Source organism: Acomys russatus, chromosome 5 (genome assembly GCF_903995435.1).
Source record: "Acomys russatus chromosome 5, mAcoRus1.1, whole genome shotgun sequence".
NCBI lineage: Eukaryota > Metazoa > Chordata > Mammalia > Rodentia > Muridae > Acomys > Acomys russatus.
The window spans coordinates 42,732,275-42,758,092 of NC_067141.1; the positions used below are offsets into that span (position 1 = coordinate 42,732,275).

General features: G+C 43.4%; 1 protein-coding gene across 12 annotated transcripts in view; it reads left to right on the forward strand.

The window, feature by feature from the left end:
- Window positions 1-25,818, forward strand: part of Trpm3 (transient receptor potential cation channel subfamily M member 3) — a 903,922-nt gene that overhangs the window by 852,229 nt on the left and 25,875 nt on the right. For all 12 annotated transcript variants that reach the window (XM_051146249.1, XM_051146245.1, XM_051146251.1 and 9 more), the window contains one exon: window positions 3,190-3,364. In XM_051146249.1, the coding sequence (XP_051002206.1) occupies window positions 3,190-3,364 (175 nt within the window). The remainder of the gene's footprint in view (window positions 1-3,189; window positions 3,365-25,818) is intronic.

The following is a 25,818-nucleotide window of genomic DNA, read 5'->3' on the forward strand; positions in this document are numbered from 1 at the left end:
AACAGGTCCCTCTTTAGTACTCCGCAGCCAGGTAGTGACCAGACACAGGATGTCCGGGTGTTTGCACGGTGGAGGGAACCAGTGCATCAAATGCCTGACAGCTCAGCACTCCTGCATCTCCTCTGTGAACCTTATTGATCTGCAGGTCCAGGATCACTTGAAATTCTGACTATGTTCCTTCGTGTTTCATTTCTCAAGGGAATTCTGCAAACCTTGCAGTAACTCACTTATGTAACACAGAATAGAAACTAGAAACCATGAGAGGAGCTATGATTAACTGGGCCAGGCACCGTGTGGCATAGGTCTCGGTCCTCGTTGTTATAACCTATGGAATAGATCTTAGGACCTTCATATATCAATTAAATAAACAGACTGTGAGAAGATTCAAACTCCTGACTCCACATCCTGACCTTCCAATAACAGCACACTAGCATTTATGAGAACTTACTGCATAGCTACCACATTTAGTCAAAGGTAATCACATAATTGTTATTTTTACTCCCACTTACAACGTTTAAAAACGTGATTGGGGGCTGGAGAGATGGCTCGGAGATTAAGGGCACTGATTGCTCTTCCAAAGGTACTGAGTTCAATTCCCAGCAACCATATAGTGGCTCGCAACCATCTATAATGTGATCTGATGTCCTCTTCTTGCGTGCAGGTGTACATGCAGGGACAGCAATGTATACATAATAACAAATAAATAAATATTAAAAAAAAAAAAAAACAAGATTAAGCAACTTACCCCAGGCCACTTAGCTACCTTTCTTTTGCTTTTCTTAATGGTCAGGAAAAACATTTTCCCTCCAGTGGATTTTTTTTTTTTCATGTAGCTATTTTTGCTAGCAGTCAGGATCAAAATCCAGGTTGTCCGGCACCTAACAGCATGTGCTTCGTCACCACTGTAGATCTTCTCCGTTGAACATACTGAAAGGTATTTGTAAGATTGGGACAGAGTCTTAACATTGAACTCACTGGATAATTTAATTTTGAAAACAAAGGAAAGCTTCTCATACGATTAATGCTGCCCAGGTTCTGATATTTTTATGGCAGTGATGATTTTGAAAATAGAGAAAGTTCAGAATTTGGGAAGAACTTTTTTCCTTTTGTTTTGACCCTGAAGATAGGGATCAGGTTCAATTTTTTTTTTTTTTTTTTTTTAATGCTGAAAAATTCAATTGGCTCTGTCTCTGTATCTACTCACTGAGTTGTCTTGGGTTGGACTAGCTCTTTAGCTCTTCAGTCTCATGAGCACACCTAGTCGTCTACCCACCCACCTTTTAAATCAATGGAAGCAAAAGAGAGCGTAAAGGCCCATCTCTGATCCTTCACTGCAAATAAAGGATCAATGAATTTTGTAAAATAACAAGAAGAAAGAAGATGAAAAACCAAAGTTGGGTTTCCTGTAAACCTCTTTCAACCCAGCCCTCTCAGCTATGTAGAGACCTGCGACCACTGCTGACTGGCGGAAGGAATAACTAACTAGCCAGCATATACGTGAGCACATGGAAAGTAAGGGTCATGGAGCAACCTCTGCCTCACGTCAAGGTCGTACAAATGTTGGTAGATGTATTTTTAAGTTGTCTTGAAACCTGATTACCTGACCTAAAACATATTGAGGCCCCTGTGTCCTAAGGCACCCAGAAAGACCATAAAGCTTAAGTTATAGGCACAGGTGCCTTGGAACAGTCTCTCTTGAGCTAGAGATGGGAACAGGTTCATACTAGAGTGTGTACTTAGTGTACACTAAGCCATTGGTTCAGTCTCCAGCATAACAGTAACAAAACTAAATAAGACAATCTGGAATCTTCCTTATCCCTGGTGATTACCACATCACTCTCTGTGGGTGGGCACTCCCTATCTATAATAGTCAGCGAGGGGAAGTCTTTGATGTCAGACAGTTTGATGCAATCTCTGTAGCTTAAGTGTGGGAGGGAAATACTGACTTATAAGAGAACAAGGTAGAACTGGCTACAAGCTCTACCTCAAGACAGGGGTTCGATCACTGCCAGGCATGGCTAGCTCTCCTTCTCTTACTTATCTGCCTCACTCGCCGGTAGGAGAACTCAGTCTCCATCACGCTAAACTATTACGAAGAATGAACATTACAATGAAGGACAGGGAACTTCTCTCTCTCCTTGCATTGTAAAGAAATGGTAGAGCAGGCTATAATCTTAGCACACTGGAGGCTGAAGCAGGCAGATCACAAAGTTTCAGATCTGCCTCCCCTACATAGTGAGGTCCAACTGGCTTAGCTTGGGATCTGTCTCTTCAAGAAAGAAGCTGTGGGTTTGGAAGTAGTCAGAATAATCACTTATTGCAAACTTATCAGTTTTCAGGGATGAAAAGAACACAATTTAGCAGGTTAAAAAAAAAAAAACAGATCTCTAGTAACATAGCACTGGAACAAACAAGGACATGGAGAAGAAAAAGGGGGCAGGGAGAAGAAACACGATGGGCTTCAATCAGGAGCAGTTTAGACGCACACCAAGGAAGAATTTCATCATGTTAACAACAGGCACTAGTCTGGCTCATGAAGCCACATGTTTGTAAGACCTGTGAAAATACCCTTTATAATAAGATGCCCTACAGGAGGAATAGAGAGAAAGAGTGGATGATTCTGTGAGAGCTTGGCCTGTGACAGAGAATCATGCAATGGGACGGGCTCCCACTTGCCCCCTCCTAGGTCTATTTGTAATCCCTTATTTTCTTAAGCTTTCCAGGGCCATCTTAGCCTTCTAGCACTAAGAGCAGGAATATACCACTCTGAACTAGTTCTTAAAATAGTCCAACTATCCCAATTCTAATTTCTCTAAAAGAGAAAGAAACCAGAACAAGACACTTGCCTTCTCTAAGAACAGTTTTGTTTTGTTTTGTTTTGTTTTATGGGGAAGGAACCATGTGGAAAACCCAAATTCTGAGGACTAGCACCCCTGTGCCTTAATGTAAATCTATTCCATAGGCAGCCATAACAATGAAGGGGCTCCATCATGTGTGCACTTGTAAAATAAAATTAGCAACTGACATCAGTATCTAGTATGTTGACATCAGCTTCAGCAGCCCAGTTGTCCTCTGAGCTGGGTACAACTCTCTACTTAGGCACTATTAAATGTCCTCGGAGGATTCCTTCAATGTCAGCACATTCCATCACACGGCTTTTCTTTTATTTCTCCTTCTCCACCCTTCCAGATGATAGACATGATGTACTTTGTCATCATTATGCTGGTGGTGCTGATGAGCTTTGGGGTCGCCAGGCAAGCCATCCTCTTTCCCAATGAGGAGCCATCTTGGAAGCTGGCCAAGAATATCTTCTACATGCCGTATTGGATGATTTATGGGGAAGTGTTTGCAGACCAGATAGACCGTAAGCAAGTTTATGATTCTCATACACCAAAGTCAGGTATTTTAACTTCGATTGAGTCACGTCTTTTCCAAGTCCATTTGTTTGTCCTCAATAAATGGCTCAAGATAGAGGACTGATTCCTAATTTGCTATCTTGGTGAAAAAAAACAGTCACTGGAGGTGAATATACTATTTTAGCCAAATAGCCCTCAAGTGCATCTTCAGGTATGTCCTTCCTATGCACAAATGGACATTTAGTATACCAAATTTGATACAAAAATGAACCATTTAAATGGCATATGTTTGTGTATAACTCAAAATCTTAAGGCCATATTTTTCATATTTCATTACTGGAAACATATTATGTCAAAACTACCCACTCCTACCCTAGCCCTCATCTTGCTATGCTTTAGAAAATAAATTCCTTGGGTTTGACTTTAGAACAAATAAACAATTCTCAATTTCATCATTAGAATTCAAGATTAAGGGCAAACATCTGTATGGTATTTTCCTCATTCTAGAAACTATTCCCCAACAGCCTTGCTCATTGTCTTAAGTTATGTGCTGTTGAGACACAGATGAAGCCAGAATTCATTACCAAGAACTATGGAAAATGCCCGTAGGTTGTAGACGGGGTTGTTTGCTGCAAATGCCAGGGGGCGGGGGTGGAGGGGTATCTATATCATAAAGTGACAGCAGCCTCCGGTACCTTCAGCCTGTGAAATGCAGGGTCCCTGCAATAAACAACTCCTTGTGTGTGGAGTTAAAGAATAGTTGTAGTCCAGGAGTCTGTTCTAGGATTTTGTTTGGCCTAAATGTCAGGGCACACCAGGCATCGGGAAATGACTCTGGAAGAAAGCATCAGGAAAGAAACAGTGTGGGGTTGAATCCCAGAGCAACTCTTTTGCCTTTTCACCCCCAAGGAGTTTAGCTCTGGAAATAACAAACCCCCAGAACTGTTGAACTAACCTTTTCCAGACATTTTTGTTTTTCTGACGGGACAGCCATCTGAGCCCTGGACTGTGAACACAGATTAGGGTCACATAACCACATAGCTTTTTTTTTTTCAGATTAGAAGCAGCTTCTAGGCAGCGTCCCAGTCCCCCTCCTTGTGCTGGATAGAATGGGGCCTGGGAACACAAAGACAGAGGACACCTGAGCTTGGGGTCCTTGGGCCTGTGAGGAGCTTGTGTATCCTGGCAACAGAACACAGCAACATGTCATTTTCCCCTCCATGATGAATTTTGAACAAATACACTTTCTTTCTCAAGACATGCTATCTAAGGCAAGTAAGACTTTTTGGAACCCCTAATTGGAACAAATATTTGCTCCATGAGACTTCAGCAAGTCATGGAGGAAGAATTGTAGCTTCATCCCCCCGTTATAATATCTTTGGCTGCTGATGTGCAGCCTTCAGAAGGCAGTTTCCCAGGAACTGGAATTTCCTGTAGAGAGAGCATCCTTTCAAATGGTCCCTAGGCAAAATAACACTTAAAAAGCTCACTATATGATTCTCCTTAGAGACTAACCAAGCTATTCCAAACCACACACACACCCTGGAAATGCTTTCCCACTTTGTTACATGATTTTGCCTTTTTATGTTGTCCCTTCCCCCTCCCACCCCTGAATGAGACGAAGACCCCCATGGGCATTTGGACAATGTAGTGTGGGAGAAAGGAGGAGGAAGAAAGAGGGAGAGAGAGGGGGGGGGTAATGGGTGTGTTTTACAAATGGGATTCTGTCTGTCCCTCTACAAGTGGCCATTTATTGATGTTGTACTATGGGCCCAGCCTAGTGCAACAAACACCACCATCTGCTGAACACAAGGATTTAGTATTTGCTGTTTTAAAAGAAGGGCTGATTATAGTTTAGAACTCGAACTCTCCCTGACCCACCCTATCCCCACCCCACCCCTGCAAGGCAGACTAAAGGTGTTTTGTGTGACTTACAAATTCCCTACTCTGTGAATTAGATCCGTGGTGCTCCCTGTGTATGAGGAGAAATCCCAAAACATAACTGACCTCACCTTAGACGGATACGACTTCCTTGAGGCCCCGCCCTCTTCCTCTGTGATGTTTCGAAGTTGGCTGCAATGGCAGACTCTGTTCTAAGCTAAATCAGCCAGTTTTCTGTCTAGAGTGCTGAAGAGTATTCGCTGGTCCTTTCTCAAATGGATTGAGATAGCTGTCCTCAAATCTCAAAAGTGACATCACTGTCCTATTAATGGCTCAGTGCCTGTGCTATGACTTTGGGTGGGCCCTGTGAACATTGGATGCCTGCTCCCACCTGGATTCTCAAAACTGCCCAGGAGAAATGGTACCAAACTGTTTGAGAAAGGTACAAATCATTGACGCTGCCGTACAGTGCGTGGCCTTTTCTCTGTGCTGTGTCCAGGTTGGTGTGTGAAGCATGTATTCAGGCTGACTAGACGTCATATCCACCTGGACCCGAGGCCCTGCCCTGGGTCTCCCAAGCCCATGCTATGGATGTACCCCGTGTGGTCCTTCCCCAAAGGCTGCTCCTTCACACACACCTCAGATGACTCATTCCTAACTTGATGCACGTGCTCCATAGCTAACTCTGGTTGTTTTGACTTCTAAGTTGCTGGGCCCATTTCATGCTGGGGGAATTGTCTTTCTTAACTGGGACATATCAACGTGAATATGCAATGGGGCCCTCAGAATGGGTTACTCACACCAATGACACACCTCAGAATGGAGGGTAGCTGTAACGCCCTCACTTCTGGGAGGCAGTGTTACCTAACTGTAGCTTTTTTTTGGCATATATTTCATCTATTTTCCTGTTATTTAGATAGAAATTACCTATAAAGTCCGACTGTAGGATGAGATTTGTAAGGTTACTTTCCAAATGTGCTTAAAAACTAAAAAGACAAAAAAAATGGAATCATATTTTTAAAAATCACAAAATAACAAGTATATTTCCCTTCTACTCCATATTGGACCAACACAAGTGATAGGCCAGCCTTAGCCTAAATTATCCAAGAGGACAGAGTTTTGCTTCAGATTTGGAAGCAGAGGGGTGCGAGGATGTGATTAGAAGTAGGTGATGATGAAAACAAAGAAAGAAGAGCAGCCATTTTTATCCTCGAGGTTGGGCCTCGTGCTGGTTGGATTCACAGGAACTAAATTTCCTGTTGTTGACTGGATAGTTCGTTGGTTGATATTTGGGGTTTGCTTTGTTTGTTTGTTTGTTTGTTTGTTTAGAACACCTGGAATTGACATTGAATACCCATGTACATATGATACTTTCCTTGGGTTTTTTTTTTTTTTTCCCAGATAACCTGTAACTGGTGTTGAGTAACTCATGCTTGTGTACTGCTTTGCTAAGCCCCAGCTAAGGGCTACCGTAGTGACTTGGAGTCTGGGATGTTAAATATACCAGTATTGGCCTGTGGCTGTAGCTTGATAGTAGAGTATTTGGCCTTGCACACAGGAAGCTCTGGGTCAAGTGCCCAGTGCCACAAAACAATTCATTGCACAGTATAAAATATATCAGTGCCAATTACAACATTATTCTAGGAGTTTTCATTAGGGTGACCCATACTGCGTGGCCTCTGAGGGCTAGCCAGGACCCCCAGAGGTGCTTGGGTGGAAACCTCTCTTAAAGAGCAGAACAACAGAGTAAAAACATTCTCTCAGCAGTGTGTGCACCAAGGCTGAAACAACATTAAAATGGGTGGCTTTTCATCAGCTCGGAAATCTGCTTTGGTAGGTGGGGTGCTTGGACATTTGCCTTTATTAGCAGAGGAGACTGGGTATCTCAGACAGGCTCTAGCCTCTTGCTGGAAGAGTCCCCTTACTTACAGGGCATCCTGCGGTATGTTCAGACTGCCCAGGCTGTACCGAGGCAGGAGAGAAATGAATCATGCTCTTGAATACATTAAATACGGCTCTAAATTTAGTCTTCCTTTCTGCCTCTCTGGGTGTTTTTACAAGTTTAGATAGTACTGTGAAAGCAGGATGTCCAAGACTTACTTTCTACCATGACAACTTAATATTACCTAGCCATTTCTACTGTGAAGTAACTATCCAATCTTCTTAGTACATGGGTCGGGTTTTTTTGTTTTTGTTTTTGTTTTTTGTTTTTTGTTTTTTTGTTGTTTTGTTTTTCCTTACTGCCTGGGGCTTTTTCATCTGAAATTGATAGGTAATCTGAAGGGCAGGGTGGGGGCTGTTTTGTTTTCTTGATTGACTGATAGAATGCAACTTTTTCCTCTTAAAATTATCCCTTGCTCTCTAGGTTGTCTCCGTGGCTTTGACTCAAACAAGGGTTGAGTGTATGTACAGACACCTCAAGGACTGCCCTGAATTACTTTTATGTCTCCAATTAATTTTTCCTCGATTTGGGTGTAGAAGTAGGACAGCTCAAGTGTCTGAAATATATCTGCCATGGGGAAACATAGGACATCAGGAGCAAGGAGGATGGCGAATGGGGTGTATCTCAAGTCATTTCACTCCAGTTCTCAGAACTTGGGTCTGGGCTTCTGTTTAGTCTTCCAGACTGACCTCGAATGGCTTCAGGGCACACTGATGCCCAACAGCTATAGCGTGCAGCAGGTTGCCTAGCCGGGAAAGTACTCTGGGAAAGAGAAGCTGGGGCCAGTGCCAACTTTGGGGGAAAGGAGAATCATCTCGTTAGGTTTTATTTTCACAAACAGCTAAGGAAGCTAGCCAACACTGGGCAGTCCCTGGAAAAGTCAGCTTATGCTATGAAGAATGCCCACATGGCTTGTTTACTAATACAAACCTGGGCTTGTGATATTTACAGAGGACAGAGCTATCTGCATTAGGCCACTGCTGTGACCTGCATGCATGCCACTGTCATGATAGCCACTGTAATTTGCTCACAGATCAGACTCTATTTGGAGTCCAGTCTTTATGCAAGGGGTATTTCTTTTTTTCTGCCTATGAGCTGGAAACCAAAGTCCTTAGACAATCATGGAAGAGGCACTGCCTTCGAGGAGCTTACTGTTCAGGAGGGGGAAACTGCCACTGACAAGCATTGCATTGAGGCAAAGCTCAAAGAGAAACTCTGTTGGTTCTAGGTGGAGTGGGAGCATGGTATGACGGGTGAGGGCGCGCAGAAAAGCAGCAGGCTGAGCAGAGTCCTGAAATATAAGCAGATGTGCACTAGACAGATGGGAGTAGGGGGTGTGAAGACAGAACAGCATTCCAAACTGAGACCTAGAGTGACAGGCTCCGGGCACAGAAAACGATCTAGTATGGCTCACTGCAGAGTGAGAGGTAGGAGACAGGAAGCAGGACAGATGGATCTAGAAGAAGAGGAAAAAGGAGAAGGGAGATCATGGAGAGGGAGTGAGGTGGGAAGTGAGAGGTGAAAGAAGTAGTAGTGGAAAAGATGGGCAACATGAGACTGGAGGAAGGTAAAATTAGAAAGACCTGGGCCAAAGTCAGATGGTACCGAGGGTATAAGTGAAGGGGGTAGGGATTCAAAACGGGGGGATTGGAGCTCGCCCTGAGATTCCTGACTTAATATAAAGTATAAAAATCACTTACTGAGATAGGAAATGTCAGGGGGAGAAATATACCCAGGGCTGGTGTCCACTGGGGTCAGACTGAGTTTGTCTGAGTTGTCCTACAGAGAGTCCAAGGAAGCTTTGCAGTACAATTGCATGGGCTGGACTGTAAAACAAATTACATTTTAAAAGGGGTTGGGGGCTGAGAAGATGACGCCATCGTTAGCATTTGCTGTTCTTGCAGAGGGCCCAAATTCAGTCCCCAGCACCCATACCAGGAAGCTCACAAACCACTATTGCTGCAGTTCCAAGGAATCTGGTACTCTCTCCTGGCCTCCACAAGTATTTGCATGCGTATGCTGCGCATACCTACAGCAGGCATGTATACATATACTTAAATAGAGATTACTTAATTTAATTAAAAAGAGCTGAGGTGGAAATGCAGATCTTTAGGATCAAGAATTCCTCTTCCTGTGAAAGCCATGATGGATACACACAAGCAGAGAGAGAAGGGGCAGAGGTGCAACACAAAGCACAGAATCCCAACAGCAGCAAAGAATGCCAAGAGAAAGGGGTCAGCTACGTGGATGCCTATAAGAGTTCCTTAGAAACTCACTGGCGACTTCTTGCCAAGAATTTTCATTTCTGGGCTATGGTTCCAGCCTCCCCTGAGATGCGAAATTCTCCAGCCATTTGGAGAGACCTGGGTTCAAAGCCTGGTTATTCTAGTACCTTCAACAGAACACTTTCAATCCACCCTGGTGGGCAATGACTCCAAAACCCATCTATTATCCATTCTATTGTGATTCTTCCAAGCGAATCCTAGGTAGTTCCAAAGAAAAAGAGCTTCTGGGAGTGCAAAACCATCTTAAATTCTCATAACTTCCCCATACCTCTCTATACTAAATCCCCAAAACTTGTAGCTAAAGAAGACACTGAGTTCCCATCTGGCTGCGGGACTATTATGTCACCTAATTGCTCATTTATTGGTAGGGAAAAGCAACAAAAGAAGTATTTGTCCCTTTCAATCGTGACAAGTCGGTACATTTCCTTACAAGTTATATTGTATCTTGTTCTCTTGAACAAGTACAAGAAATTATCTTTAAAAAGAGGAGCCCATTCAGGCAAGAGAAGACTCCCAAGTCAGCAGTAATGATGAAAAACAAACTGTCAGTAAAGGTCCCCAGAAAGAGGTTATGCATGTGTCAGTAAAAGAGAAGCAAATAAATTTGGAAAGTTTATGGGGGACACTTTGAGATAAAATTAGCCATTATAAAAGAGCACCTATTCCCCATCCTCTGTCTACTCCAGCGAGCTGGAGGCTAGGAAAGGTAACCTCTGTAGGTTCAAATCTAGAGACACCTACATGGAGAATAGGGCAACCCCAAATGATGCTAAGCATGCCGCCATCTATAATCACACGGAAAATAAGATACAAGGACTGTCTGTGTCTGACCCTAAGCTGTGGTGACTTTGTGCCCCAGACACCAACCTCAGGTCGAGCTACCATCCTTAAAGAAAACAGAAGTGGGCTAAGCCAGCGAAGGGCACCCTAGCTGGGAGTGAAGAAAAACTGCAGCCTGAGGACAGAGCAGGATTTGAACTCTGCACACTGGAGATGTGAAAGAGAATACACCAAGAGCATCTGAACTTCTCAAGTCAATCTCTAGGCATATCATGAACCTAGAGGCTCATACCATAATTTGGGGCCTCAAATCTGGGTGCCTTTTGGCCAAGAGTCCTTTGAAGTATGAAAGTATTCAACTTAGGGCAGATAAAGGGAGTATCCTTCTACTGAAAACATGTCAGGTCCATGCCACCCTAAGTATATGACAGAAAAGTAATCATACCCTCTGGTAGGCATTTGATTTTCTTTTATTTACCCTCCTCCTTCCCTCTCTGTCCATATTACCTCTCCACCCTGCTTCTCTGTTACACCTCACCCCTGTTTTCCCGCTCCCTGCTTCATAGCACCCGTGTCTTACTATCCCTCTCTCCAGAACCTTCCTTCGTCCCCTTTCATTTACTAGATTAGGCAATTACTCCATCCAGGTCTTATATTCAGTCTAAAGATTCAAAGCTGGAAACCACAAATAAGAGAGAATACACAGCATGTGTCTTTCTGGGTTTGAGGTTCCTCACTCGGTATACTATTTTCCTGTTCCATCTATTTGCCTGCAAATCTCATGATTTCATTTTTCTTTTCACCTGAATGAAATTCCATTGTATAAGTATACCCCGTTATCATTATCCATCCATCAGTCGAAAGACATACAGGTTGTTTCCATCCCCTAGCTATTGTGAATAGAGACAAATTCCTTGACAACAACAATGGAAAAAAAAAACTTTATTTTTATATTCCCAGATATACTATTTTACTTTCAAAGCAAAAACAATAGGTGGGGAAAAGTAATAAGATGATTCTGTCATAAAATAGAGTGTCCACATCACAGAAATGGCAAGGATAAGCCAGGCATGGCAATGCAAGCCTGGAATCCCAGGATGGAGGAGGAGGAGGACAGAGGAGTTTGAGTTTGAGGCCAGCATGGGCTATAAGGTCACACACACACACACACACACACACACACACACACACACACACAAATAATAGCATCATCCCACATTGATAAACATAGGCATCCAGTTGGCAATGTGGCCAGGTTTCCTCTCATGCTCTTTTCCAGGTTTTGCAGCCACCCCTCTGTTTCTGTGGTCTTTAATACTGGCCTCACCAGCCACATTCAGATAACTGCCCTGGGATCTGTACAGTCTCCTCATCACCCAGAGAACATGAGGTGACCTGAGAGGTTGAGTGTCTCAGGGAATCCTGCACCTTGTTTCTAGCTGTTGGATACAGAGAATATATAAACTTAGTTATTTTGACTCGTGTTGAAGGCCCCGAACTCCTGCCTGGAAAGCTGCAGAATATCTTCCTGAATGAGGGGTGCAGCCCATATTCTGGGGATGCCAGTGGCACCAGGTGTGAGCTCAGGCTTCACCTGCGGTTGCCCCCCTTTTTGTTCGGCTCCCACTATGCATATTCTTCTTAGCAAATAAATCACATTCATTTGAATGTTTTCCTCAGGGATGCTTCTGGAAGAAACCAGCCTGAGATAGGCCCTCAGACATTATGTCTCCTCAGCTAAAACCCAACATCATTCATACTGAAGAACCCTTTCCAGCAGGCTAGGAAACCAGGAGCATCCTGGATTATACACACAGCAGATGGCTGATCCAGTGACCCACCCACAATGTGACAATCACCTCTCCCATTACCCTCTTCTTAGCTTTCTAATGTTATAACGAAGTACCCAAGACTAAACACTTTACAATTGAAAAAAAAAAAAAAAGGTTTATCCCGGGATGGTGATGCACACCTGTTATCCCAGCACTTGAAGGTTCAAACAGGAGATTCACAAGTTTGGTAAGATCCCTCTGAAAGAGATAAAAGAAAAGAAAAGGGGAAATGGCGGAGGGCTTGTTTACTCAGTTCTGCAGCTTCATGAAACAGCAGCTTGACACTGGCATCTTCTGGGCTCTGGTGAGGGATTCATGATGAATGCTGTCATAATGGTGGGAGCGTGTGAGGAAGAAATCACATGGCAACGCAAGAAACAGGGGAGTAGCAGTGAGCCAGGCTCACACTGTTTTATGAAACTCCTCTCTTAAGAGAGTGAACCCATTTTGCGTGGCTGCAATTAATCCCTCTTGGGGATAGCTCCATATCCTAGTTGACCCAAGCTCTTAAAGGTCTTCCCTTCTCAGTACCACAACACACCAAGCCTCCGCCACATGGCTTCGGACGGTCAAATCACACACAATTTCTAACATTATAGAGCTGTGCATCGTGGCACAGAGCAAAAAATCCCAGCAGCTGGGGTGACTGAGGGAAGAGGGGGACCCTGGCCCAGAAAGAAAAGAAAAACCATAGCATCAAGGCTGATAGAAAAATGATTTTTTTTCCTTCTTTAATAACTGAGATTAGTAACTGTAATGCAAGGCATGATGTTCCCAGGAGTCTCCTCAAGAAGTCATGCTTGACGCTAAAAGGCCTCTCCATCCGGTCCTGGGATCATTTATTCACATTCTTAAATTCTTGCTTTGTACCCACAAAGACCGAGAGGAAATAGGAAAGTATTCAAACATGGTCCTGTCTTTAAGGAATTTGTAGACCAGGCCTGGCAGGTGTGAACAAAATTTTTTTTCCAGAAATGACTAGACCAACATCTAGTTGTTTCAAAGCAATACAGTCTCTCTCATAGTTTGCAATGTTGCCACTGTATCCCCCAAAGTGGTCCTAGACAACAAGCAAACAGATGGATATGAATATGTGTCAATAAAGCTTTATTTACAAGAACAGAAGGCAGGGCCAGATCAGCCACACAGACTGATTAGAGTCCTGACTAAGCTAATGAGCCGAGCCATGTAAGTATATTGGTTTCTCTCCCGCGGTGGTCAGTTGAACTCCAAGATGGAATCAGTTTCCTCACTGTTCAGGTTTTCTACAGAGGCATTAGATGTGCTTACTTCCTAGAAATATGTTGTTCTACTGCTTCCGACAAAATGGACCAGCAGAGACGAGGACATCAGCCATTACCCGGGTTCATTTGTCTAGAAGGAAACCACACTGTTTATGGGGTGGATCTGGCTAACCAATGACAAAAAACAGATGCTTCTAGGAAGCCAGTGTTTCCCTTCTAATTCCACCTACTTCTGTTTTGAATTTATCCTCTGAAACCTGGGAGGAGACCATTACCTGACATGGTGGGGTACGAATTAGGATGGGTGGGCAGGGCGCAAAGCTGACTTACCAGTGTTTCCTGCTGAATGTCAATGTGGCTTTTCCAGTCCCCACTGGGAAGTTATGTCTCTCTGCAGTCCCTAGAAACTCTCTCTCCTGGAAGCCCTGATGCTCTGATGCTTGTAACAGAACCCCTAGGATCGCACAGCCTGGTCCCACATAGCACAGGTGGACTGGCATCCACCCTTGCCCATGCTCACATGTGTGTGCAGGCTCCCATCTCCCTCTCTTCTGCATCCCTGCTTCAGCCAGGACATTTGAATATACTTCTTAAATCTTCCTTTCTGTGTCCTCTTCTACAAACATTCTCAGGTCCCAGGGAATTTGTAAGAGACTAGCCAGAAAGACACATAGGCTACGTCTGGGTTTTGAATGATAGCCTTTCCTATCAGGGAAATGGTGAGAACAAAGCCAACACCTGCTCAAAAGACAGGATGGGAAAGTGATGGGCTTATCCCAGCAGCCACCTCATCCTGTGATAACCAAACTCCACAGATGTTTAGGCCCCTCACATAATTTTTATTTACTTATTGGTTTTTTGAAACAGGCTTTCTTTGTGTAGCCTTGGCTATCTCGGAACTAGCTTGTAGACCAGGCCAGCCTTGAACTCACAGAGATCTGCCTGCCTCTGCTGCGATTAAAGGCATGTTCCACCACTGCCCAGAACTTACATAAAATGCTTATATAAGATCTTATATAAAATGCTGCAGTGTCACATATAACTTATAAACATCCTCCTATATACTTTGATTCATCTCCAAATTACAAATACTCAATACAGTGTAGGTGCTAAGGAAGTGATTATTCTGTCGGATTGGGGGAATAATATATTTGGTGTAATGTTTTTCCCAGTATTTTCCTTCCATTGGTGGTTAATGCAGAGCCTTCAGAAACAGTGAGCCAACTATATATTTCAAAATCATATCCCATGACATTAATTTAGCCACTTTATAATTTAAAACTGGGTGTTCCCAATAAAAATAAGTGAACAGGTTCAGGTTCACAAATGCTGTGCAAAATCTATGCTTCCAAGAGAAATTGCATGTAAGGAATTATGAGCTGTAGCCCTGTCTTTCTAAATCACTTCTCTGTATAGCTACAAGGGTTTTATAGATTATTGGGATGACAATGGTTCTAGAAAATTCTTCTAGAGCACTCCTCTGCAGCAGAGTTATTTGTGATGGAACTGTGCTATCTTACCATAGCTGCTGGTCTCCCGTGACTTCGGAGTACTTGAAATGTAGCCAATGTGAATGAAGAACTAAAATTTTTATTTTATCTCATTTTAGTTAATTGGGATTTGAACTAAGTAGCTGCACATCACTAGCGGGTGCCATATCGGACAGCTAAACCCTAGAACAAAAAAACTTCCTTTAGTATGCCAACTCCATGGGAGCAAAACCCACATCTACCTGTTCACTGCTGTAGCTTCAGCAGCTCAAGCTGTGTCTGGCACAAAGTAGCATCTCAGAAAGTCTCCAGTGCATGATTAAACACCCTGAAGCAAGACGCGGAGAAAAGCGATATTAGCAACTGCATTAAATAATCAAACAAACAAGAGGGTTTCGGTGAACAGACACATGGAGCTAGAGAAGCTGGTGTTCCAGGAAAGCCAGTCATGACAATGGAAGGGAACTGGGAGGATATAAAGGAACTGCAAATCGGGGTTAAATTAAAAGGAGTGATCATGGATTCAGAACACATGCCTGTATCGGATGAAGTGTTAAGGGGAGAAACATCCGGAAAGAGAACCCAAGAATGGAGAATGGCATGCATCTTAGCTGATTATGTTTTTGTAGAAAATTACAGCCAGATTCAAGAAATGTATCACTGGCAACACCATTACTCTAATACATACCCAGAGATTTGTTGTTCACACATCTATAAAGAAGTGGGGAGGGGATGGGGGGCGGGTAGGCCCTTCCTTGTGAGAGCCCTGAGAAAGGAAGAGAGGGCTGTGTGAGCCTAGCAGCAGGATAGGATGTACCCACACACACAGAGAGAACGCCTGCTCTGAGCTGTGCCAAGCTGGAGGTGATTGCTGTGCATCCTGGGATCACAGCCCTTCCAGACGCAGTGTTCTGACCACACACAGTAAGGCAGATGGTTGATCCTCGTCAAAAGCTGAGCCAAGGACACCCATTTTGATTTTTAACCCATTTGTATTAACAGTAGCTGACAAACAGGCTGATCTGCAGGCAGGTTAACAATTAGCAGATTGGTCCAGCAAAACACCTACTGTAGCTGTTTGTCCTGAAGGCCTTGTGGAAGGGAGGGAGGGAGGGAGGAATGGAGGGAGGGAGGAAAGAAAGTGCCAGGGACTTTGGAAGACAGTGCCCCCTGGAGCAGTTAGATTTTAGGCCATATCTGCCAAGGGATGTTTAGCTAAAACTTGCTTGGCTTTTGGCCAAACATTTAGTGTCTAGAATATCTGGGCCCTGATTCGAGATGAGCTCTGTTTAGAAGATCCCAGTAGTTTCGAGTCAAATGTGGAATTTTAAGTCTTTGTCGGAGTAGCATCCTCAGTGCTGGTGGATAACCATTTCTTGGTCTGGGCTGTACTGACTCTGGACATACATGCTCCATAGGTCCTTCTGTGTGGCCAGTAAATCTCACCATCTACTCCAGGAGAGAGTGCAGGGAACACCCTGCCATCCCCAGTTTGAGCGGGTCCACTCGCTGATCCTGAACATGCCTTGTGTGTCAAACTCTGTGCCGGAAGCTGGAAGGAAAAACTTTACTTTGTTGCCTTTGGAGGACAGTTAATGGGTAGGAATGGTATGTCAACAGAATGTTACAAATTGGTGTGATTTATATCCAAAGAGGTGACTTCTAAGGACTTCACTCAAAAGAAAGAGGAGTACAGTTTAATTTAGCAGTAGCTCAGGGAGCCACAGCAAAGCAGAGGGTCAGTGAGAGCACCAGACAGACTGAGGCATTTGCCTGGTGATAAGAGTTGAGCTGGATTGTGAACGATACTGGGAGTTTTTCAGATAGATGAACCATTCTAAAGAGAGGACTATCATGTCGAAAGTCAGAGACAGATGACAAGCATGCCAGATGGGCCTGGCAAGAGCAAAGACAGGAGGTCCCCTCCTTCTGCCAGCCAGGAACTAATCCCCAGGTTAGTGTGACATATAAGGCACTCCCCAACCACCCGAACCTGTCCTGATTTGACATGTTGTTTCTGCCTGGTTTCTTATGTGGCCTCTTGCTGCACTAGCTGAGTTTTTAGGGGAGGAGCTGGAACCAGGGGCTGTGTATATCTTTTCTACTAGTTCTTGGGGGAATGAATGGAGAAGAGGTTAGGAAGACAGAATGTTAGGAAACACGTTACATGCCAAGCTAAGAAATGTGACTCTTTTCCCAGTTCATTCTGTGTGTAGCCTCCTTCTAGTTAGGATCTCTAACTTATGAAAGCCAACTGTGTGTGTGTGTGTGAGAGAGAGAGAGAGAGAGAGAGAGAGAGAGAGAGAGAGAGAGAGAGAGAGAGAGAGAGAGAGAGAGAGAGAAGACAGAGAGAGAGAGAGAGAAGACAGAGAGAGAGAACAGAGATCATGGCTAGAAAATAAATACACAATACACTACTCCTGTGCTCACTTCAGGGAAACCAGAGAAGGCAGGCAAATGCTCTTTGTTCCAAATCTCTCCTAACCAAGGAGTAGCAAGCTTCCCTTTGAAGGGCCAGGATCCCCTAACCAGGTTAAACCTGAAGACTCATCTCCCCTTGGTGTAAAGAATTTCCATGTTTAATCTTAACTCCCCAAACAGCTGAGATCAACATTCAAGAGAAGGAGAGCTGGGAGCAGGACAGGAAATGGTGCAGCAGATGGCTCAGCCTGGGCGAAGTAGGCTTTGAGCAGCCAGAGGGCAGCATGAAGCAACTGTGTGACTGCAGGGCAGGGAGCAGGGCTCAGGCACGGTGGTTGTAAAAGGACTGTGCCTACATGGCAGGTTTGCCAAATGCCTTGGCAGATATCCCGCTTTCTCCAAAAGCCATCTTTGTGCTGCCTGCAGTGTACTGCTAATGCCTGTTTTAAATATAAGGATAATTGAAGCTCCAAAGCCCTAGGCCCCCAGATCCTCCACAGACTAGCATTGCCTATCCATCCTGTGTAGCTTTACATGGTCCATGACCTCTGAGGAGCCAATGCATGCCTCTCTCTCTCTCACTCTCTCTCTCTCTCTCTCTCTCTCTCTCTCTATCTATCTATCTATCTATCTATCTATCTATTTATCTATATATCACTCTCCATCCTTCACCCCTCCCCTCTTCCCTCTCCCCGCTTCCTTACCTTTTGCTTTTTTTAAATTCTTGGTCCATCCTTTGACGGCCTATAAATACATCAGACATGTATCCCACAGGAAACTCAGAGGTCAAAAAGGTCTTGAGACAGCCACAAGAAGCTGAAATATACCCAAAGAGGCTTTCTTGTGACCAGGGTAAACTCTTCCAGGATCTGGAATGACCAGACGCTCTCTAGTATGTTCAAGGCTGTGGGTTCAGTCCCTAACACTGACAAATAAATGATGATAATGACCTCCCAAAGCTCCGATCCATTTCACTGATCCTCAACCAGGGACAATGTGGCCACTCACCCTTACCCAGCAAGAGGATACTTTAATGTTTCTTCTCCCAGCTTAGTGAGAGACCTCAGTCCGTGTGCGTTCATGGTGGGAAAGCGCTGTGATGCGCTCGTAGAGAAGGTGGTAGACTGACCTCAGAAATCCTTCTGGAATTGCCCAGCTCTGTAATACAGCTTTGCTTGGGGTGAGACCCAGAGGATCACACCACCTTGATGGGGCCCAGTGCTTATAGTTGCTAATCAGTGCCTACAAACCAAATCAAAAATAGTCCTTAAACAGAGGTCACTGACCTGCCTGAGTAGATCGTGGGGCTCAGCTTCCCAAAAGCACAGTTCCTGAAGCAAAGAAGTGAGGCTGCGGCATGCCCTTTTTAAAATTCTGAACGAGGGCTTTCCAAGTGAAGTGCCACCGTGAACTGAATGGTTACAGTATTACACGGGAAGGCCAGTTTCTGACAAGTACTTCAAAGTCACTCGTGCCACCTGAGGAACGTAGTGTTCACCTACAGAAGGAAAGCTGTATGATGCATGCAGTTCTATTATTCAGTAAGTAATTGAATACACAGGGCAGGGGATGCCTCCACCAAGCAGGGCAAACACTAAAAGACTGGATTCTTTTCAGTAGATTTAAGATTACACACCCTATCAAGTATCCAAAGTGTCACTACTTTTTGCCAAATGGACAGCAGTCATATTTAAGCAATTGTACTGAATATCCACAGGTCCGTGTTCTCTATTAAATATGTGACAAAGGCAGGGTCACAGGCTCTGTGGGCTTCTTCTGGCATGACTAAGGAAAGGGAAAGTTAATTAGAATTTGGGGAGACCCTAATGCAGTGCATGGCGGCAGGACTGGCCTCTGACACACTGCAACTCCTCATCCTAAGTACTGCTGATACGGGTAAAGAGAAAACTGCCAAGGCACATAGCAGAGGCTGAGCCAGAATCCAGGCCTAATGGCTGAGTCTGTGTTCTTCCTTTCTACAGGGTAGCTGAAGGCTGCTTCTGTCTGATTCCAGACCTCTTCTCTTTGCCCTGAACCTCTCTTACAGCCCTGGGTCCTATTGTGTATTCATTTGTTTAGTTCTCACTTCCTAAGTAGCCACTCTGGAAGCATATAGTGTCATAATGCCAACAATCAGATGGTGGAGAACCTCCCAGAAGCCAGTGGTCTCCCCAGTTGTGAAGGCCAATGAGAGGATATCCTTTGGCCTCCTAGAAGGTAGCTGTGGCTCAAGAGTAATGACATTTTAGATATTTTCAGAAACTCTCATTATGTATGTATGACTTATACACTCCAACATAAACAAAAACCACAACATATATCCCTAGTACTATCTCAGCTGTCTTTATGAGGTTATAAAATAGCATCCACTATCAAAACAGTGAGTATCTTGGTAATGCCAACAAGAATGCAGTATTTGCAAAGGAAACAAACAGTACACAGTGGTGCGGGGGGCGGGGAGCAGCAGATTGGTTCTGTTGGGAAGAGGCAACTGAAGAGTGTGGCCTGGGATGCAAGCTATACTGTACTGCATGCAACACACTTAGGGAACAAACTTTACAGAAAACCTTACCTTTGAAGGCATAGCAGTTGCATTCATGGTGGGTTCAGGGCAGGTGGAGAACCAGGCTATAAACAGTTTTCTCTGGTATGACAGGGACAGCCCATGACAGAACCAGATGTGACCCTTCTGCCTGTTATTGAACTGTGCTTGGGTCTGCCTTGGGTCCCCCTCCCAGCAATGCTATGCTCAAGTGCTAGAGCGTGCCTTGATGAGTGAATATGATGCGCTCATAAACATTTTTTTATTAAACCAAAATCTATATAGATGGCAAAGTACGTTGCATTTAATGAAAAACAACAGTAACTAACAGTACTGGTGGTGTGCGGGTGTGCCAGATTAACAGAAGTGATACTGAAGGGCAAAGGTTTGGGAAAAGAACAAAACAAAAGACACAAGACCAAGCCACACAGGGATGGTACACTGGTGACAACATTGAGAGGTGAAGGGGATACTTGTAGGGTTGGTTCCTGTGAAGCCAAACTTTGCAAAGCTGGTGTGTCCTCCAGCAGGGAAGCCAGCTCCATGCAGATATGAGAGCCTTCACTCATCCAAACAGTGAGGTGCTTCTACTCCATGTGTTCCTTGCTGAAAACAAGTAAGCCAAAACATGCTGACTCAAATACCATGCCTCTTTCTTAAAGACAAGTTAGAATGCATGCATTATGATGCTGCTCATCACCAAAAGGAAAAAAAAAAAAACAGTCGGGATAGTTTCTGCCCTTTCCAGCCCCTCTGAATGCCATTCTGGGCAGTTGACCCAATTAGTCATCCATCCATGGGCCCAGTGCTTCTGTGCTGTGTGCTGGTAATTCATGAAGTTGATGAAATCACTGCTTCTTTCTCCTCGGGCTCACAGCCGAGTGGAGGTACCGGATAATAAATCTGGAAACACATAGATAAAACATAAGCTTGGACTGGAGAGATGACTCAGTGGTTAAGAACACTAGCTGCTCTTCCAGAAGACACATGGTGGCTCACAACTGTCTATAACTCCTGTTCCAGGGGATCTGACACCCCTTTTATGGCCTCTGTGGGCAGCAAGCACACGTGTGGTGCGTAGGTATTCATGCCAGCAAAACATCTATGTATGTAAGATGAAGAAAGAAACATAAGATTGAGCTCTGGTAAGTCTGTAATTAAAAATAATTGAGTGCTATGAAAACCCTTAAAAGGGAGATGTGTTAGGGTCTCAGGGAAAGGCTCTCTGAGGAAATAGATTGCTTCTAAGCCATGTTATGCAGAATGCACAGAGGTCTGTCAGGAGAAAAACCTGGGTAGGTAAAGGTATTAGTGCAAAGGCCCCGAGGCAGGAAAGAGTCCTGCTGGGAGCTGGCCAACAAACCAACAAAGTGGGTGGGAGCATAGTGAAGAGGAAAGGACCCCAAATAAAACTAAAGAGGCAGACAAAGGCTAAACTGCATAGGCCTGCAAGCAGCAGAGGGGTTTGAACTCACTCCTCTTTCAACATAAAACCTAGGAATGGTCCTGGCTGAGAATAGAGTTGATACAGACACTGATGAGGGTGATAGTGATGATGACTTGAGTACTTGTATAGGCTTGTGTGTGTGTGTGTGTGTGTGTGTGTGTGTGTGTGTGTGTGTGTGTGTGATATGAATTGCATGATTTGACCTTCACTATAGCACTGATCCGATGGCTCCCTGTATGTCTGATGACCCAACAATTCTGTAGATTAGTAGCTGGCAAATTTGACTTGTAGTTCAGCTTTGTCCTAACCTAGACCTCCCTGTACAATGAAGTGACTGGACTAGACACGATTTTGCCCTTGGTGGCCTTGAATGAGGCAGTATCCCCTCTATATTTGGGGAATTTTGTCTCAGAAATCATGGTGTATTTTCTTGCCAGCCCTTAAAGGGGTAAGATCTAACAGTCAAGGTTTGTTCTCTGTCTACAGATTTTCAGTATCCCAGAAAATATTCATGTGGATGAAAAACCTGGTTATAATTATTTGGACCTAACTCCATCTTATATTTAAATATGTTCAATCAATATTTTGCATGTTCTTAATAAGTTATATATTTTTTCCAGTCATGAAATCACCGTGGAAATCGAGGGAGATGGCATTTTGTTTGCTGTGGAACTTTCTCTAGGGTGGTTCACCATCTTGGAAAATCAAGTTTCTCATGACAAAGCACTCACTGTATTTGGGCCTTACACTGTCTGAATTTATGTTTGTCCCATTCCTGGAAATCTGCTCTATAATGGGAGCACAGCTGCCTCACAGCAGATTCTAGAATACTTATGACTGAGCATTTATAAGTTCAGATGGTTGTTACTTTGTTCTTTTTATTCCTTTATATGAAAAGGAATTATTTTGATTTTCTGTGGGTATATATACAGGTAAAGTATATCATGTACAAACTTCATTTTAGAAGCATAAAGAAGGCCCTAGAAACTAGTTATTATGAAAAGGATATGTCAGGTCTGATGAGGCTAAAAACAACTAAACAAGTTTGTTCAGTGTCCAAAATGATGCTGTTTTAAGGATTTAGTCACTTACTATCTTTAGATGGGTTCTTGGCTACTTTAGCATGTGAGACTTATGATATGGAAATTACATTTTGTTAAATGATGCAATTTTGCTAAAGATTACATCATTAGTGAAGGGCTAGAGTACTTGCTTAGCCTGTTGTAAATAGATAGATAGATAGATAGATAGATAGATAGATAGATAGATAGATAGATAGACAGACAGACAGACAGGTGTCACTTGTATGAAGCTAGACATGGTGGCACAAACCTATAATCTCAGCAGTCAGGATAAGGATGCAAGACATCAGGAGTTCAAAGTTACCCTTAGCTACAGAGTTTGTGACCAGTCTCAACTGCATAACATCCTAGCTAAAACAAACAAACAAACAAAAAAGCCAGAAATACAGGACTAGAGAGATGGCATAGCAGTTAAGGGTACTTGTTGCTCTTGCAGAGATGATTCTTCATAAAAGCGTGAGTTGAGCAGTAATTATATCTAAGGGTAACAAAAATAACAATGGCAAATGTTATTACTAACAGTAATAGCAATATCACTTTCCAGACCTGAGAATACATATAATTCAGTGACAGAGTGCTTGCCTAGCATATAGTAGGCCCTAAGGTCAATTCCCAGACACACACACACACACACACACACACACACACACACACACACACACACGCTTTAGCATATGCAGCGTGTGTGTGTGTGTGTGTGTGTGTGTGTGTGTGTGTGTGTGTGTGCGTGCCTGCACATGTCATGGTGCACATGTGGAATTCAGAGGAAAACAACTGTGAGTTGACTCTCAGATTGTCAGGTGCAACAGCAAGCACCTTTACCCACTGAGCCATCTCACCAGCCAAAATAGCATTCTCTATGGCCCAAGCAAGCACTGTCCCCACACTTATGGATATAACCCATTTAATGTCCATGAGGATATTACAAGATAGGATTACTGAACCTATTTTTTTAATGAGTAAAGAATCTGAAGCACAGAGAATATTACCATATTTGTTGACCCCAAGGAAATGGGGAAATAGCTAGTTTTGTTATTCAATAGTGGCCTATGACATAAAATTCCAATGGTTCATACTTGCCTAATTAGTAATTTTAACTAAAATACACAGCTATTTGAAGGGCAGAGCTGGGCAAAGAGTCTCCGAGCTCTAGAGCAATGGTTCTCAGCCCTCATGGGAGTCACATATATCAGATATCCTGCATATTAGATATTAACATTACAACTCATAACCATAACAAAATTATAGTTATAAAGTACCAACCAAATAATGTTATGGTTGGGGGGCTACCATAAGTTGAGGAGCTGTATTAAAGTGTCACAGCATTAAGAAAATTGAGAACCACTGTTCTAGAGCCTCTCATAGAAAAAGCTGGTCTTTATTGAGAATCCACTGTGTGCTAGACACTGTACTTAAAGCCTTACACATATATAGCTCTGATTATGACCCTCTTACAGTTGAAGAAACAGCCCCAGGGAGTTTATGTGTCCTGTGACAGGACAGAGTATGAATGGCACTACTGGAGCTTGGAGGCTGGCTGGTCCCAGGGCCTGGATCTTGGACTTTCTATCCCCTGTGTGTTTGGGAGTGTGGCAGGATTCAGGCTGAGACAAGTTTTCCCTGTGGATGGACAATCTGGGTAGAAGAGATTTTTTTCCCACCACCACACTTTCAATCTGGTGGGACTTACAAAAGGGAGACACATTTACTCAGCAGCTCAAAGTGGCTGGTAATATTCTGGTGGAAGGAGAAGTTTAATCTCATAACATGAGCAAAAAGGAGCAAGGAAGTGCATGAGTGGGGTGAAAGAAAATGAAATACAAAGAAAAAGACTGAGAACAATCGAATGATAGACTCTAAAAGCAACAACAGTGCTCCCAATATGGAGGTACTTGGAAGTGGATATTGCATTTGAAATTTTCTGTCTTTTTTTCCTATTCTTGAATGGTTTGTGGCCAGCCAGTGGATATTCTGTGATTGTCTCTGCTCTCTGTAGTGGGTCATGTCATAAGGTTCAGATAGCCAATTGATTTGATTAATACTAAGATGCTCTCTGCAAGAGGAAAAATTAGCTGAATGTTGCTCCCCAGAGACCATACATTTTAAAATATCATTTAATAATGTGACCTAAAACCGATTTACTAATTCTGTCAGGTAAATCTAAGTGAGCCACAATTCTGGATTGTAGAATTTTTAAAGTATGGCTCCAATATTTTGCATCATCTGAGGTTAGTCTAGCTACAGACTGTATAGCAAGTTCTACACAAAGGCAGAGTCCTAGAATACAAAGTAGGTCCAATTTTGAGCCAAAAGTAATTCAAACCACCAAGAATGCACACAAGAATGGAAAGATTCTGCAGTGTGTCTCTTTAAATCTCAAAATAGAACAGATTGAGTTCCATGTCCCTTGCACAGGCCTGTATTCTAAGTCAGTTCATGGAGGCAGGAGAAGACAGACCTAAACAAGGCTGGCTGTGTATGTCACATATAATTTTATAACTGGTCTATATATAAATTAATTAAATGAAAGAGCACAGCAGCAAAGATCTTTCTGATCCTGCTCTGAGCACTTGATTTTACATATGTGTCATCAGTAGGAACCTTCTGTACAGCAAGTCCATTTCCTGGATTCTGAAGCCATAGACCAGACTGTGAGCATCTTGCTTAGTCTCAGATACTGTATATAGATTCCCACTGTTTGACGTTCCTCCATTCAGCTTCACCGGTTCTATTATAATCTGGGAGCCGTTGGAGAAGCACATATCCATGACAACCATGGATGGAGCTGGTCCCTTCAGTCACCTACTAACATGAAATAATAGACCAGACTTCACGACATGTAACAAAACAAGGTTTGTGCTTTGTTCATTGCTTACATAAGCCTTATTGTAGCTGGTCCTTAACCTCATCTCAACTGAGTCACTGCTGCAAAGCAAACCTGCTGAGTGAAGCTGTCAAGGTGTCTGCAAGCAGCTATGTCCAGACAGAATGCCTATCATTGCACCCATCTGCAGCACTCAGTGAAATAAAGAGGTCTCTGTTCCCGTGAATCAGAGACAGAGCTCAGGATCAACACCTAAATAGGTCTTACTTAAGAGTCTTCAAGTCTGTGTTCTAAATGGCCCTATCTAACACAATATAAACACTTCAAAAATCTGCACTTGTATAACATGTCCCTGCTGAGTAATAGCAGTCTGCTCCATTTCTCAAGGAAATGCTGGACAAAAAGGAAAAAAGGAAACTTGGCATTTTAGGGTCTTTCATTAGATAATTAGTGACCAACTTTCCATTTGTCAAATGTATTGGTCTATGAAGATATGGTTTGAAAGTAAGCATGCTAGCTGAAAATTGCTATGGTTGGACTTACCCTAAAAGTCTATAAAAGAAAAGACGGTCGTTTATAAACATTACTATTTGACAGTCACTGACTAGACATAAGGATGGAACACAAGAAAAGCTGAGATGCAGACAGTAGTATATCTGTCTGCCCTACCTTAAAATGACCCTCAAGATCCT